This window comes from Oncorhynchus kisutch, linkage group LG11 (genome assembly GCF_002021735.2).
Source record: "Oncorhynchus kisutch isolate 150728-3 linkage group LG11, Okis_V2, whole genome shotgun sequence".
Classification (NCBI taxonomy): Eukaryota; Metazoa; Chordata; class Actinopteri; order Salmoniformes; family Salmonidae; genus Oncorhynchus; species Oncorhynchus kisutch.
Window position 1 is genome coordinate 27,857,233 of NC_034184.2, and position 17,090 is coordinate 27,874,322.

Genomic DNA, 17,090 nt, shown 5'->3' on the forward strand with positions numbered 1-17,090 from the left:
ATGTGGTCTGTCTGATGAGACAAAAATAGAGCTTTTTGGTCTAAACTCCACTCGCCGTGTTTGGAGGAAGAAGAAAGATGAGTACCACCCCAAGAACACCATCCCAACCGTGAAGCATGGAGGTGAAAACATCATTCTTTGGGGATGCTTTTCTGCAAAGGGGACAGGACGACTGCACCTTATTGAGGGGAGGATGGGTGGGGCCATGTATCGCAAGATCTTGGCCAACAACCTCCTTCCCTCAGTAAGAGCATTGAAGATGGGTCGTGGCTGGGTCTTCCAGCATGACAACGACCCGAAACACAAAGCCAGGGCAACTAAGGAGTGGCTCCGTAAGAAGCATCTCAAGGTCCTGGAGTGGCCTAGCCAGTCTCCAGACCTGAACCCAATAGAAAATCTTTGGAGGGAGCTGTAAGTCCGTATTGCCCAGCGACAGCCCCGAAACCTGAAGGATCTGGAGAAGGTCTGTATGGAGGAGTGGGCCAAAATCCCTCCTGCAGTGTGTGCAAACCTGGTCAAGAACTACAGGAAACGTATGATCTCTGTAATTGCAAACAAAGGTTTGTACCAAATATTAAGTTCTGCTTTTCTGATGTATCAAATACTTATGTCATGCAATAAGATGCAAATTAATTACTTAAAAATCATACAATGTGATTTTCTGGATTTTTGTTTTAGATTCCGTCTCTCACAGTTGAAATGTACCTATGATAAAAAAATTACAGACCTCTACATGCTTTGTAAGTAGGAAAACCTGCAAAATCAGCAGTGTATCAAATACTTGTTCTCCCTACTGTACATACACACACACACACACACACACACACACACACACACACTCCATCCACGTATGAGTTTAAAGTGCTTTGGTTGGAAAAGCTCAATTAGAGACAGAACTCTGTGCTCATGCAGGGCTGGGGAGAGAGGGAGAGACTGCATGTGCAGGGAGGAGAGGACTGGAGGGAGAGGAAGAAGGAGAGAGGACAGGAAAGAGAGAGAGAGAGGGTTGTATGTGTGTGTGTGTGTGTGTGTTTACAGTGGAAATAGTGAGTCTGGGACATTTTCTCCGGGTCGCTTTTCCACTGTTTATGGAGAGCGGTGAGGAACAACACTTCCTGAAGGGAACGCCAGCTTTCCAACCCAAACTCCATCCAAGTCGCTCCCTCTCTTCTCTCCTCTCCTCCTCTCCTTCTCTCCTTTTCCCCCTCTCATCCCTGCACACGCACAGTCTTCCTGTCTCGCTTCCCTCTCTCTCTATCTGACTCTCCCTCTGCATTCCACCCTCTCTTTCTCCCTCTCTCCCTCCCTCTCTCTCTCTCTCTCTCTCTCTCTCTCTCTCTCTCTCTCTCTCTTTCTCTCTATCTGACTCTCCCTCTTCATACCACCCTTCTCTCCCTTGTTATCTCTCTTTCGCCCTCCACACCCCATCCCTCTCTTGCTCAGTGAGGTAGTTGACCCTGTGTAGGAGGTTGTTAGTGTTGTGTAGCAGCAGTGCTAAAACCTACACACAAACACACTTCCTCTGTGGTCTCTGGTAAAGGGAGGGAGGTAGAGAGAAGTAGAGAGAGGTGGAGAGAGAGAGAGAGGCCTGCTAAGCCCAACATGTAAACCATGGTTGTGTCCCAAATGGAACCCTATTCTATTTTTAGTGCACTACTTCTGACCAGATCCCTAGGAATCCCTAGAAAAGTAGCGCACTATTTAGGACATAGGGTGCCATTCGATACACAGCCCATGTGACCTGTACATGAACTGGGAGAGATGGCTTCTCAGTATTATACATTAAATATGATTGGTTTTGCCCTTTCAGAAAGGCTCGGGCAGCTTCCTCTGTGTTACAGTGAGTTAAACGTAGATGTCTCTCTGCCTGCTTTACCTGCCAGATACAGACTTCCACTCCCAATCTAACACACACACACACACACGCACACACGCAGGCACACACACACGCACGCACACACGCACGCACACACGCACATGCACGCACGCACGCAGGCACGCACGCACGCGCACACACACACAATCACAGTGTGTTACAAATGTCCCCTTACCTCCTTGTCTCTGCCTCTGTTACCTACCAGACTCTCAGCCTTCCACTCCCAATCGAACTGTTCCACAGCCATATATGAGGGTGCTGCTCAGGGAACCACCCATCTGGCTTACAGAGGACTGTAATGTCTGTGTGGTGTGTGTGATATTGTGTGAGAGGTAGAGCAAGGGAGAAGGAGAGGGATAAAGAGGAGGAGGGATGGAGTCCCTTATTACATTTCCTCTGCAGTGAAAGCCGCCGAGGCAAGATGGACACTCCGTATCTCTCCCTCTACGGCTGGCGCGCCAGAAAACTCATCTAAATGGAAAACACATTGTCTTCATTATTTTGCCCTGGCGCTCGCTGAAAGACTGGCGTTGTCATGGTAACAGCCATCTGAGTGAGCAGCTAGGAGAGGCCCAGGGGCTGAGGTTTAGGGCCAGACGAATGGAGAGAATAGAGAGAAGAGGGAGGAAAGAGGTAGGATGGGGGGACAGAGAGAGAGACCGAGAGAGAGAGAAGGGGAACAGGGATGGATAGAGTGAGGGACAGATGGAAATGAGAGGAATGAGGAATGGAGAGATAGGAACGGGATAGAGAGGAATGGAAAGAATGAGAAGTGTGTGAGGAAGAGAGAAGGAGAGTGGGATGGAGAGACAGACAAACAGACACAAACAGAGCAAGATCAGTGTGCAGAGTGTCTGGGCAGAGCGTGTATTTCCAGCAGAGCCAGACAATGAGCATAACCAGTTAGTGGTTCTCTGACAGCAGTTCAGACTCCTGATTCATATCAAGAGACTTCAGAGATGGAGGGTTCACCCTGTGTCCCAAATGACACCATATTCCCATTTGGCTCTGGTCAAAAGTAGTGCACTTGGTAGGGAAATATTGTGCCATTTATGAAGCAGACATCTCAGAAAAGCTGTCTTTAGTGGCTTTTACTACAGCTTGCCTGCTAGCACTCAGATAACTCAGAGGTACTACGACTAAACTGTGTGTGTGTGTGTGTGTGTGTGTGTGTGTGTGTGTGTGTGTGTGTGTGTGTGTGTGTGTGTGTGTGTGTGTGTGTGTGTGTGTGTGTGTGTGTGTGCAGGACTGGTTGTTTAGAAGACACAGGGTTAAGACTGCTCCCATCCATACATAGTACATGTTCTCCACACAGTCTCTCTTATGACACACACACACGCACACATACACACAGACACACACACTGGCCTGAAGCCTCTCCAACCAACGCCCAGCAAGCTGCTGTTTATACACAGTAGTTCCTGTGAACACACACACAGAGGGAACCATACACAGAGGGAAGCCACAACCCTCAATGGAGAGAGCCACTTAGCAGCATTGCATACTTCTCCAGCCCTGTCTGTGTGTCATACACACAGACACATTTGTAATTACCCCCTACCTTTTCTGCAACAGCACAGTTATTGTATGGCCTCAGAGATGTTCAAGTGATTAGCTACATAAGTGCATCTAAAACACAGTTTGCGTGCACACTTTGTTTGTGTTCGTGTGCTGTATGTTCAGTATGCGTGTTGTGTACATCATGTGAGTCAATGAATCCGGGAGGCATTAACAGTGTACTTTGATACGGGTCTGGGTTCGCCTTGCCACATGTCATCCACAGAGATGAATGTTCTATACAACAGATGTACAGTAATTACACACTGTGCACACGCTTAGCAGGCCTTTCTCTCTCATTTAAAGTCTTATATTATGGCTATGTACAGCTATGTACAGCTATGTACAGCTATGTACAGTGTTGTAGCAATGTGCAAATAATTGAAGTACAAAAGTAATGGCACACTGTGGAATTTCACCTCACACACTCTTAGAAAAAAAGGGTTCCAAAAGGGTTCTTCAGCTGTCCCCATAGGGGAACCCTTCTTGGTTCCAGGTAAAAAACTAAAAAATCTGGTTCTAAGTGGAACCCCTCTGTACAAAAGGGTTCTACCTGCAACAACAAAGGGTTCTTCAAAGGGTTCTCCTATGGGAACAGCTAAAGAACACTTTAAGGTTCTGAAAGGCACCTTTTTTTCTAAGAGTGTAGATATGGGAGTTTATTAAAACTTCTTAGGGCTGCAAATCCGTTAACGGTGTAGCCTAGTGGTTAGAGCGTTGGGCTAGTAACCGGAAGGTTGCAAGTTCAAATCCCCGAGCTGACAAGGTACAAATCTGTCGTTCTGCACCTGAACAGGCAGTTAACCCACTGTTCCTAGGCCGTCATTGAAAATAAGAATTTGTTCTTAACTGACTTGCCTGGTTAAATAAAGGTTAAATAAAAAAACGGGATGATATGACAACAGCCAGTGAAAGTGCAGGGCGCCAAATTCAAAGCAACAGAAATCTCATAATTAAAATTCCTCAAACATACGTGTATCTTATACCGTTTTAAAGGTAATCTTGTTGTTAATCCCACCACAGTGTCCGATTTCAAATTGGCTTTACAGCGAAAGCACCACAAACGATTATGTTAAGTGACGACCAACTCACAGAAAAACCCAGCCATTTTTCCAGCCAAAGAGAGGAGTCACAAAAAGCACAAATAGAGATAAAATGAATCACTAACCTTTGATGATCTTCATCAGATGACACTCATAGGACTTCATGTTACACAATACATGTATGTTTTGTTTGATAAAGTTCATATTTATATAAAATATCTGAGTTTACATTGGCGCGTTACGTTCACTAGTTCCAAAAACATCCAATAATTTTGCATAGCCACATCAATTCAACAGAAATACTCATCATAAATGTAGATGAAAATACAAGTTATACACATGGAATTATAGATATACCTCTCCTTAATGCAACCGCTGTGTCAGAAAAAGCAAACCATGAAATAATCTGAGACGGCGCTCAGAAAATAAATACAATTATCTGCCATGTTGGAGTCAACAGAAATCAGAAATCACATTATAAATATTCCCTTACCTTTGATGATCTTCATCAGAATGCACTCCCAGGAATCCTAGTTCCACAATAAATGCTTGATTTGTTCGATAATGTCCATTATTTATGTCCAAGTAGCTACTTTTGTTAGGGCTTAGGTATACAAATCCAAACGCTCTTGCAGGTCCATCCGAACGTCGGACGAAAACTTCAAAAAGTTATATTACAGGTCGAAGAAACTTGTCAAACTAAGTATAGAATCAATCTTTAGGGTGTTGTTATCATAAAAGTTCCAACCGGAGAATTCCTTTGTGTGTAGAGAAGCCATGGAACGCAGGTCACTATCATGTGAATTGCGCATGATCAGCCCTTGGCTCTCTGCCAGACACCTGGCTCATTCAGCTCCTATTCAGCCCCACAACAGAGTAGACGCCTCATTCAAGTTTCTAAAGACGGTTGACATCTAGTGGAAGCCCTAGAAAGTGCAACGTCATCCATATCCCACTGTGAATTCAATAGGGGCTGCGTTGAAAATCGACCAACCTCAGATTTCTCACTTCCTGTTTGGGTTTCTTCTCAGGTTTTTGCCTGCCATATGAGTTCTGTTATACTCACAGACATAATTCAAACAGTTTTAGAAACTTCAGAGTATTTTCTATCCAATACTAATAATAATATGCATATATTAGCAACTGGGACTGAGGAGCAGGCCGTTTACTCTGGGCACCTTTCATCCAAGCTACTCAATACTTTTTGTTTTCTCATGGTTGGGTCTAATTGTGTTGCTGCCCTGGGGCTCTGTGGGGTCTGTTTGTGTTTGTGAACAGAGCCCCAGGACCAGCTTGCTGAGGGGATTCTTCTCTAGGTTCATTTCTCTGTATGTGATGGCTTTCTTATGGAAGGTTTGGGAATGGCTTTCTTTTAGGTGGTTGTAGAATTGAACAGCTCTTTTCTGGGTGTTGATAATTACCTGGTATCGTCTTAATTCTGCTCTGCATCCATTATTTGGTGTTTTACGTTGTATGCGGAGGATGTTTTCGCAGATTTCAGCATGCAGGGTCTCAACTTGGTGTTCGTCTCATTTTGTGACTTTTTGGTCGGTGAGTGGACCCCATCCATAAATGGCCATGGGATTCATATCTGATTCAAGTATTTTTTGTCATATCCTAATTGGGATGTTTTATGTTGCTTTTGATGGCGTAGCAGGCCGTTCTTGCCTTGTCTCTCAAATTGTGGAAGTTACCTCTTCTCCTCTCCTCTCCTCTCCTCTCCTCTCCTCTCCTCTCCTCTCCTCTCCTCTCCTCTCCTCTCCTCTCCTCTCCTCTCCTCTCCTCTCCTCTCCTCTCCTCTCCTCTCCTCTGTCTCTGTCTCTGTCTCTGTCTCTGTCTCTGTCTCTCTCTGTCAAAGGGTATATGATTGCTGTTGGGTCAGCAGTTTGGTAATGCTGAAACTGAAGGACATGGTATTTCCCAGCTTACCCATTCAGCAATCACAGACTGTGTGTGTGTGAACTAACCGTCCTGTTGGAGAGAAGCCCTCTAGGTTAGCCTTACTCTGACCTCCCAGCCCTGGTCATCAATCACATTACACATTCTCCTCTCTCCCTGTCTCCTCTTATGTCCTCTCTGCCGTGGCTAATTAGAAGGTTACGTGTACATCCTCTCCTCCATACCGGCATGGTTTGTAACTGTCGCCCAGTACATGGGTTATTATAGGATATGTAACATTGGCCTGTATTGTATTCTTCACCCTCACAGCCTAGTTCAGTGGGACAACAAGTCGTATCACATGTCCAATGGAATCCTCACTTTTAGTCTGCCGGGACATACAATCTCCATCAGCAGTTATTTATAGTTCTACATTACTAGAACACAGGAACATTCTGTAGAATACGTTTCTATGGCTTCATCGACTGTCATGTGATTCCTAAGTGCAGTTCAACTCATGGACGACCTGGTTTTGTAATTCATAGATGGCTTTCTGCATTGGTCTTCTGTGGCAGGGAAGGCACTTAAACACACACACATGGTTATGGCTGAATTGTTTTGAAAAAGTATAATAAAATCAAAGTATAAAAAACACACACACACACACATACACGTGTGCAAGAACTCACACACCAACGAGCCTGTCCCCTACTCTCAGCACATGCAGTACTCAATGCTCTTCTATCTTATTCAATGTTTCACACACTGGTGGTATGGCCCCATAGTCCCTTAGGTATTTGCTCTTTGTGTGTGTGTGCGTACTGCTCTGTCCTAAATCTCTGTCCATATTTATAGCCAGCCAACAACTATCAGATATCATCAGACCCAGCTGGCAGCATTGCAGTGCTGGGTGTCACATAGCTGGACATTACAGCACTGGTCACATGAGGTAAGCAAACAGAAGCATGAGTTGTTCTTTTGTGGTATAGCAATATTGGTATTGTTTACCTTTTTGGCAGAGGTATGCAGTCTATGACTGGGGTAAATGCAGAGGTTTATGAAGTGTGTGTGTGTGTGTTTGTGTGTGTGTTTGTGTGTGTGCGTGTGTTTGTGTGTGCGTGTGTGTATGTGATCGAGCGAGCTGAAGAGAGAGGGAAAGAGGCCAGCTCAGCTAAGTGGTCTGGATTGGCTTGTTTGGATACACATGACTGCAGAGAGAGCCAGAGAAAGTGAGAGGAAGAGAGAGAACAGAGAGAGAAGAGAATAAAGAGAGAGAGAGTCACTCTGTGCCTTGCTGCAGCCCAAACTACATTAGAGCACATTAATCCATTCCACTGGCTGTTATGGCTGCTCACTCACAGGGTCGGGGAAAGGAGGGAGGGATGGAGAGCGAGATGGAGCGTGGCAGGACTTAGAGGAAGGAGAGGGGAGGGAGTGAGCATGACAGAACCTTCAATGAAGGAGAGAAGAGGGGAATATTGCTGTATAGACTGCTGAGGGATACAACACATACAAAGATGAACAGAATAGCAGAGTACCTACTCTTCTCCACCTGTTCTCTTACCTCTCTCAGAGAGAGAGAGAGAGAGGGAGGGAGAAAGAGAGATAGAGAGGGGGAGAGAGAGAGAGAGAAAGAAGTAGTGATACTGTAGCTTCACTCCTCTCACTCAAACTTGTGAATAATGCAGTCTCTCTCGCTGTGCTCGTCAGACCAATGGGACTATGCAAACTGATCTAGGATCAGCATTATGATCTCAAAGGCAAAACTGATCCTTGATCAGCACTCCTACTGGGCCCTTTTCTCACATTTACACTGGAAATAAGAAATCACTACCTCACGTGTGTGTGTGTGTGTGTGTTTATTTTATTTTATTTTTTTCATTTTCTTTTTCACCTTTATTTAACCAGGTAGGCTAGTTCTCATTTGCAACTGCGACCTGGCCAAGATAAAGCATAGCAGTGTGAACAGACAACACAGTGTGTGTGTGTGTGTGTGTGTGTGGTGTGTGTGATATTATAAAGACATAATTTCCCTTCTCTCTGCAGTGTTGCTGGCCTCTCTTGGCCCCTGCCATACTCCAGTGATTTCATATTACTGAGATTGTGTCAGAGCAGTAATTTTTTGCCCCACTACCCCTTGGGTTGTTGTGCTCATTGCAGGGTATAGTGTGTGTGTGTGCGTGTGTGTGATGACTCATATACTGGAGGAAGCTCCGCAGGGTAGTCACTAGCTGGCACAGTACATTCTGATTTGACACCTAACCTTAGCCCTAACCTTAACCACACTGCTAAACGTATGCCTAACCTTAACCACACTGCTAAACGTATGCCTAACCTTAACCACACTGATAACCGTATGCATAACATGCTGACCACACTGCTAAACGTGTGTCTAACCTTAACCACACTGCTAAACGTATGCCTAACCTTAACCACACTGCTAAACGTATGCCTAACCTTAACAACACTGCTAAACGTATGCCTAACCTTAACCACACTGCTAAACATATGCCTAACCTTAACCACACTGCTAAACGTATGCCTAACCTTAACAACACTGCTAAACGTATGCCTAACCTTAACCACACTGATAAATGTATGCCTAACCTTAACCACACTGCTAAACATATGCCTAACCTTAACCACACTGATAAACGTATGCCTAACCTTAAATTAAGACCAAAATGCAACAAAAACTACAATTGTGCATTTTGGTAATATATAATCAATTTTGACTTTGCCACTGTGTGTGTGTGTGTGTGTGTGTGTGTGTGTGTGTGGGGGGGGGGGGGGGGGGGTTGGGGGGGTGTCTATGTGTGTGGGTGTATGTGTGGGTGGGGGGGTGTCTGTGTGTGGGTGGAGGTGTGTGGGTTGGGGGGTGATTTTGTGTGTTGGGTTGTGTGTGGGGGGTATGTGTGGGTGGGGGGAGTGTCTTTGTGTGTGGTGGTATGTGTGGGCGGGGGGTGTCTTTGTGTGTGGGGGGGGGTCTTTATGTTTTGGGGTGTGTGTGGGGATATGTGTGGGTGGGGGGGGGTCTTTGTGTTTTGGGATGTGTGTGGGGGTATGTGTGGGTGGGGTGGAAGTCTTTGTGTTTTGGGGTGTGTGTGGGGGTATGTGTGGGTGGGGGGGGGGCTTTGTGTTTTGGGGTGTGTGGGTGGGGGGGGCTTTGTGTTTTGGGGTGTGTGTGGGTGGGGGGGGGGCTATGTGTTTTGGGGTGTGTGTGGGTGGGGGGGCTTTGTGTTTTGGGGTGTGTGTGGGTGGGGGGGGGGATTTGTGTTTTGGGGTGTGTGTGGGGGGGGGGCTTTGTGTTTTGGGGTGTGTGTGGGTGGGTGGGGGGGGGCTTTGTGTTTTGGGGTGTGTGTGGGTGTGTTTCTAGTAGCTTCACTACAGCATTGGTGGGGTTTTATGGTTTGTTAAGTTATTATGTTAAGCTTCCTGTTGCTTTCAAGGCTTGTAATATGCACAACATATTGTGTGTGTGAACATGTTGGTGTGTGTGTGTGTTTGTGTAAGCCTGGGAAGTTGAACTCGACATAGCTGATGAGGTTATTGAGGAGGCAGCTTCTCAGTGAACACACACACAGTGTGAAACACATTTTGGGACTAAATCAATGTACCCTGAAAAAATCAGATGGTGGACGATTATTTCAGTGTTATTTTGATAGTGAGGACATGGAGTGTAGCTAGCTGTGTTTGTGCTGAGTTATTTAACCCATGTTCTTTCAGTCCTTAGTCTGGGAGGGAAGAGGAGCGGGTGCTAGGTAGCCTAATGGTTAATGGTTAGAGCGTTGGGCCAGTAACTGAAAGGTTGCTGGTTCAAATACCCAAGTCGACAAGGCGAAGATCAAGGTCTAAGCCCTTGATCAAGGCACTTAACACAAATTTGCTCCAGACCCTGTAAAACAACACATTTCACTGCACCTATCTGGTGTACACTCACTGGCCAGTTTATTAGGTACACTAGCCCTTTCACGATAATGGCTCCTACAGAGAGTGTTATATGATTGAGGCGTTCAGTTACTGTTTGATTAACCGTCAGAATGGGCAAAACGAGTGACCAAAGCAGCTTTGAGAAATGGCTGGGCTTTTCACGCACAACCGTGTCTAGGCTTTACAGAGAACGCTGCGACAAACAAAAAACATCCAGTCAGCGGCAGTCCTGTTGATGAGAGGTCGTAGGAGAAAGGCAAGAATCGTGCAAGCTAACAGACGAATAACTGCAGAACGGCATCTCGGAACACACCTGGTTGATCCTTGTCCACGATGGAGTCGCAACGAGTTTCACTCCCATCAGCTAAGAACAAGAAGAAGCGGCTCCAATGGGCACGTGATAACCAACACTGGACAATTGAGGAGTGGACAAAGATCACCTGGACCATGACAGTGAGTTCAGTTTATTTGGAGGTACCTGCACAGTCCCCAGACCTCAACCCTATTGAGCATCTATGGGATGAGATGGAACGGGCTGTTGTTTCACAGCATCAATGTACCGCCGTCCAATCTGCAGCAACTGCTTGATGCCATCGGGTCAGCAGGGACCAACATCCCTGTAGAACGTTTCCGACACCTTGTAGAATTCCCCGAAAAACTCAGGCTGTTCTGGATGCAAAGGGGAGTCCGACCCAGTACGAGATGGTTGTACCTAGTAAACTGTCCAGTGAGTGTACGTGACAGCACAACATATTTCTGGGGGGAGGGAGAGGAGCGAGAGGAAAAGAGAGAAGAAGATAGGAGAGGAGGGTTAGAGAGAGTGATGGTGTGTTAGCCTGGACAGTCAGACAGACAGAATGAACACATCCTACCTACATCACAGAAACAGCCCCCTCCCTCCTTACTTCCTTCCTTCCCTCCCATGTAGAACCTTGTTTTCACCTCGCTTGGTTTCCCTCAGACGTGGAGGGTCCTGCTATAGAGATCACAAACAAAGGCATCGCCTACAGGGGGGAGATGGAGAGAAAGAGAGGCAGAGAGAGGTTGTGGAGAGAGGGGGGTTGAGTCAAAAATGGAGAAAGCGAGGTTGAGGGGGGGCTGAAGCCCTCTTCCTTTCTCTCTCCATTTTTCTTCTCTTTTTCTCCATCCTTATCTTTCTCCCTGGTTTTGTGGTTTGTGATGGAGGTGTGAGGGACAGCATTAAAGCATGGGGTCGTTAGGGGAAACAGTTCATCAATAGCCACAAGGTCAGACAGTGGAGCAGCGGTTAGAGGGCTCAGTCAGTGTGCCCCTGCTTGTAGTGCACTGATCTACTGCAGGTCTTCCTTGCTGCAGTTCTGAGTGGCTGCAGGTTTGCTTGTTTTCAAGTCTGATGGGCTGCATTGGGGGAGGAGGGTTGGAGTGTGCCCTACTAATGGTCTCCAGATCTGCAGGTCTGTTTGGCTGCAGGTCTAAGCGGCTGCGGCTCTGAGAGGCTGCGGTGCGGTGGGGGGATTTGTAGCGCTTGTAAAGGCTACAGACAGAGTGATGTTATGTGAGAAGGCTGGGAAGGATTTGCAGTGGGAGAGAGTGGGGAGACACCTCCTGGTCACTTCGTGTAACTGCGGACACGGCTCTGTTCTGAGGACACTCCTTTGCCAGATTTGAAGCGCTGATCTGCTCCACTGTCTTTCCACCAGATATCGTGGAATACACTGATTTGCTGATGAGACTAGATACTATATTATTGTGATTACAACAATGTCAATGTATGTTTTGCACTTTTACGTGACAAGGTCACTGTTACAGTAGATGATGTCGTGTTTTTTGGGGTCATATGGATCATGGCTCTGTAGCTTTCTGTGTTTTGTCCAACGTTTTCCCATGTCCTAAGCAAGTGAGTTCTCAATGAGAATGCAATATATATTCTTCTTTTAGTAGACTATATACTTCTTTTAGTAGACTATATACTTCTTTTAGTAGACTATATACTTCTTTTAGTAGACTATATACTTCTTTTAGTAGACTATATACTTCTTTTAGTAGACTATATACTTCTTTTAGTAGACTATATACTGCTTTTAGTAGACTATATACTGCTTTTAGTAGACTATATACTGCTTTTAGTAGACTATATACTGCTTTTAGTAGACTATATACTGCTTTTAGTAGACTATATACTGCTTTTAGTAGACTATATACTGCTTTTAGTAGACTATATACTGCTTTTAGTAGACTATATACTGCTTTTAGTAGACTATATACTTCTTTTAGTAGACTATATACTGCTTTTAGTAGACTATATACTGCTTTTAGTAGACTATATACTTCTTTGAGTGGGCTATATTCCAGATAATTCTACTCCTATAATCCCTAATCTCCTAGGTTTAGAAACACATACACTCTTTTACCTCCGATAGGTGTCCCTTTGAAGTTTTACGTTGAGCTTAATCAACGTTAAGCTCAAAGGTGTGAGTGTTTTCTCCTCCCGAGCCTTAAATGCAATAAGATTCAGTCCCCAACGCTCCTGAGCTGAGAAACATCTCTTCTCCCTTTCTCCCCCTCTTTCTTTTCCTCGTTTCCTCCCTCACTTTCTCTCCCCTGCCACCTTCACCTTCTCTTCCACCCTTTTCCTTTCTTCCTCCGTCCCATCCATCTCAGTCTGTCCATCTTTCTGATCCTCCCCTTCCATTTTCCCTCTCTCCCCCCCTCCATCTCCTGCTCACCTCTCCCACTCTGTCTCCCCCCTGTGCCTCTCTCCTTCTCAGCATGGGCTCTTAAAATTAAGCCTTTATCAGCTCTGTGCAACGCTGTAGAACCCCGGCTCCCCCAGTGCATCATGGGGGATTATTTCGCTATGTTCTTTGTATTGAGGAATTTGTAGCCGTGATGGAGATAAACGTTATGGAGGAAGTGATGGGGATGGAGGAGTGACTGACTTACCGGCAATACATCTACTAATCTATCCTCTCCTCTCTCTTAGAGCCGCATGGCCTCGTGAATTACAGAGAGAGGGATAGACAGGGAGGGAGGGGGGAGAGGTAGTAAGAGAGGGTTAGAGGGAAAGAGAGATAAGGAGGAGAAAGGGAGAGCGAGGGATGGCGATAGAGAGAGGGAGGGAGGGATAGGGACAGAGAGCAAGACAAAGAGAGGTGGGATATACAGGTGGGGAGAGAGATGGAAACGACAGAAGGAGTGAACGAGACAGAGAGAGAGGCTGTGCTGTCTGCTGTGAGGAGTAGCAGTACTAGTAAATCAGTCTAGAGGGGCAGACAGGATTGATAACCTTGAACAGGAGGTGTGCTGCTGCCTGTCTCTTTACTGGGAGATAATGGTTACAGTGATGTCCCCCAGGGGTTTGCGGGGGACTTCTCCCCCCTCAGTGATGTGTAATTGAGACCTGGAGTTTTGTTGGACAAGTAGTTCATGTAGATGATGGTTGTCATCGATGGTCTTCTTTATTTTCTTGCTCGGTTACACTCGGGTTGTTTTGATGGTATGATCTGGGATATATTCCAACATCACTGGATTGCTGAGTAACATCAAATTGAGTAATCAAGTAGCTAACTAGCAAAACATTTTTATTTGGTTCTGGATTCCGAGATTACTCCTGTCCTGAGTCTACTAAAAGCAGTATATAGTCTACTAAAAGCAGTATATAGTCTACTAAAAGCAGTATATAGTCTACTAAAAGAAGTATATAGTCTACTCAAAGCAGTATATAGTCTACTAAAAGCAGTATATAGTCTACTAAAAGAAGTATATAGTCTACTAAAAGCAGTATATAGTCTACTAAAAGCAGTATATAGTCTACTAAAAGAAGTATATAGTCTACTAAAAGCAGTATATAGTCTACTAAAAGAAGTATATAGTCTACTAAAAGCAGTATATAGTCTACTAAAAGCAGTATATAGTCTACTAAAATAAGTATATAGTCTACTAAAAGCAGTATATAGTCTACTAAAAGAAGTATATAGTCTACTAAAAGCAGTATATAGTCTACTAAAAGCAGTATATAGTCTACTAAAATAAGTATATAGTCTACTAAAAGCAGTATATAGTCTACTAAAAGAAGTATATAGTCTACTAAAAGAAGTATATAGTCTACTAAAAGCAGTATATAGTCTACTAAAAGCAGTATATAGTCTACTAAAAGCAGTATATAGTCTACTAAAAGAAGTATATAGTCTACTAAAAGCAGTATATAGTCTACTAAAAGAAGTATATAGTCTACTAAAAGAAGTATATAGTCTACTAAAAGCAGTATATAGTCTACTAAAAGCAGTATATAGTCTACTAAAAAAAGCAGTATATAGTCTACTAAAAGAAGTATATAGTCTACTAAAAGAAGTATATAGTCTACTAAAAGCAGTATATAGTCTACTAAAAGCAGTATATAGTCTACTAAAAGAAGTATATAGTCTACTAAAAGCAGTATATAGTCTACTAAAAGCAGTATATAGTCTACTAAAAGCAGTATATAGTCTACTAAAAGAAGTATATAGTCTACTAAAAGAAGTATATAGTCTACTAATGTTATGTCCTAACCAGGCTGTATATCTGCCTCTCTTGTCCCTAAACAACCTGTCCCCTAACCAAGCTGTATATCTCTCAGTCCCCTAACCAAGCTGTATATCTCTCAGTCCCTAACCAAGCTGTATATCTTTCAGGTCCCCTAACCAAGGCTGTATATCTCTCAGTCCCCTAACCAAGCTGTATATCTCTCAGTCCCCTAACCAAGCTGTATATCTCTCAGTCCCCTAACCAAGCTGTATATCTCTCAGTCCCTAACCAAGCTGTATATCTTTCAGTCCCCTAACCAAGCTGTAGATCTCTCAGTCCCTAACCAAGCTGTATATCTCTCAGTACCTAACCAAATCGAACTCTTTGTCTTCCAGAGTGTTGATGGCGTCACGTTAGGCTAGAGGAAGCAGGAAGCAGTCATCAAGATGAACGCGTTGCCGTCGATGGACCGGCACATCCAGCAGACCAACGACAGGCTGCTGTGTATCAAACAGGTGAGACATAAGCAACTGACACCAAGGTTGTGGGTTCAAAACATGGAGGGGTCAAATTCCCTCACGGTGTGTATCATCTCTAAGTTGTCTGCATGCTAAGTGGCATTGGCAGATATTTCTAAAAGAAGGATTGCTTGGATCAAAGAGTATTTTTAAAGTACAGTAGATCCCTGATGTCTGTACTGCCTCTTGCTCTTGTCAATCCTCTCCAATGCGACGAGGAGAGACTCCTCCAGTCTACAGCTGCTCTCTCCACACACACACCATACCGCCTTATATGGCGATCTGTTAGCCTTCCCATTAGCTACAGTTACACAGATCAGGTTGCACTGGGGCTGAGAGAGAGGAGAGCAGAAGACAAGAGAGAAAGAGAGAGAGAGAGAGAGAGAGAGAGAGGGATGCCCTGTTAAGTGCAAGAAACTGCTCTCTCAAACTCCTGTCTCTTCCACGTACTCTTTAGGTGATCTCTCTCTGTTTTAGTCTCGTCCATTCTCTCTATCTCTCTCCAACTCCTGTCTTCCTCTCATTCTCTCCCTGATTCACTGATGTCTTGTTCTGTAATAGATAGCTCTGCTCTGAGACCTAAGAGCGAGTGAGTACAGATGACTGCCCACATGCTGCTGGTGGGTTATTGTTTTGGTTTGGGGTCCTGGCGAAGGGCCAGAAGGCTGAGCTGTTTTCTACTCAGGCAGGTAATGAACAGCCTGATCCCCAGACGGGGTAAACACGGACATTCAGTGGAGGACCGGAAGGCTTTGATGTCTGTCTGCCTGTAATGCTGCAGACATCTCTCTCTCTCTCTCTCTCTCCTGCTCTCCTGCTCTCCTTTTACATCCCAAAACAACACAGACAGACTTCTCTACTAAAGTATGATCCCTCTCACCCTGGAGATGTAGGCTCTTTGACTCACATCAACCAGCAATAATGTCATTATCCCACTCATCTAGCCCTATCCCCTACCTCCCTCTCCATCTCTCCATCTCCCTTCCCTCCTCATCTCTGTCTCCATTCCGTCTCTTTAACATATCTCGTCTCCATCTCCCCTCCCTCTTTCTCATCTCTGCATCTCAATCATTTCTCTCTGATAGTCCACAGCTGCTTCCACAATCACCCATCTCCACATTACAAAGACCCACCGTTAAAGGCTCTTCTCCCTCTCAGAGGTCATGATATTGCTGTCTGTTCTCAAGGCCTACCTCTGTGGGTGAACAAACACACACACACACACACACACCATATCGCCTTATGTGGTGATCTGTTAGCCTTCCCATTAGCTTCAGCTACACAGATCAGGTTGCACTGGGGCTGAGCGAGAGGAGCGGGAGGGACAGCGAGAGAGAGATAGACAGAGATAGAGAGGGATGCCCTGTTAAGTGCAAGAGACTGCTCTCTCAAACTCCTGTCTCTTTCCACGTACTCTTTAGGTGATCTCTCTCTGTTTTAGTCTCGTCCATTCTCTCTATCTCTCTCCAACTCCTGTCTTCCTCTCATTCTCTCCCTGATTCACTGACATCTTGTTCTGTAATAGATAGCTCTGCTCTGAGACCTAAGAGCGAGTGAGTACAGATGTCTGCCCACATGCTGCTGGTGGGTTATTGTTTTGGTTTGGGGTCCTGGCGAAGGGCCAGAAGGCTGAGCTGTTTTCTACTCAGGCAGGTAATGAACAGCCTGATCCCCAGACGGGGTAAACATGGACATTCACTGGAGGACCGGAAGGCTTTGATGTCTGTCTGCCTGTAATGCTGCAGACATCTCTCTCTCTCTCTCTCTCATCTCTCTCTCTCTCTCTCTCCTCCTCTCTCTCTCCTC

General features: G+C 45.1%; 1 protein-coding gene across 6 annotated transcripts in view; it reads left to right on the forward strand.

Annotated features, from left to right (window-relative positions):
- Positions 1-17,090, forward strand: part of LOC109898885 (zinc finger MIZ domain-containing protein 1) — a 195,076-nt gene that overhangs the window by 129,425 nt on the left and 48,561 nt on the right. For all 6 annotated transcript variants that reach the window (XM_031835561.1, XM_031835562.1, XM_031835565.1 and 3 more), the window contains one exon: positions 15,162-15,281. In XM_031835561.1, coding sequence (XP_031691421.1) covers positions 15,213-15,281 — 69 coding nt within the window. In that variant the 5' untranslated portion in view covers positions 15,162-15,212. The remainder of the gene's footprint in view (positions 1-15,161; positions 15,282-17,090) is intronic.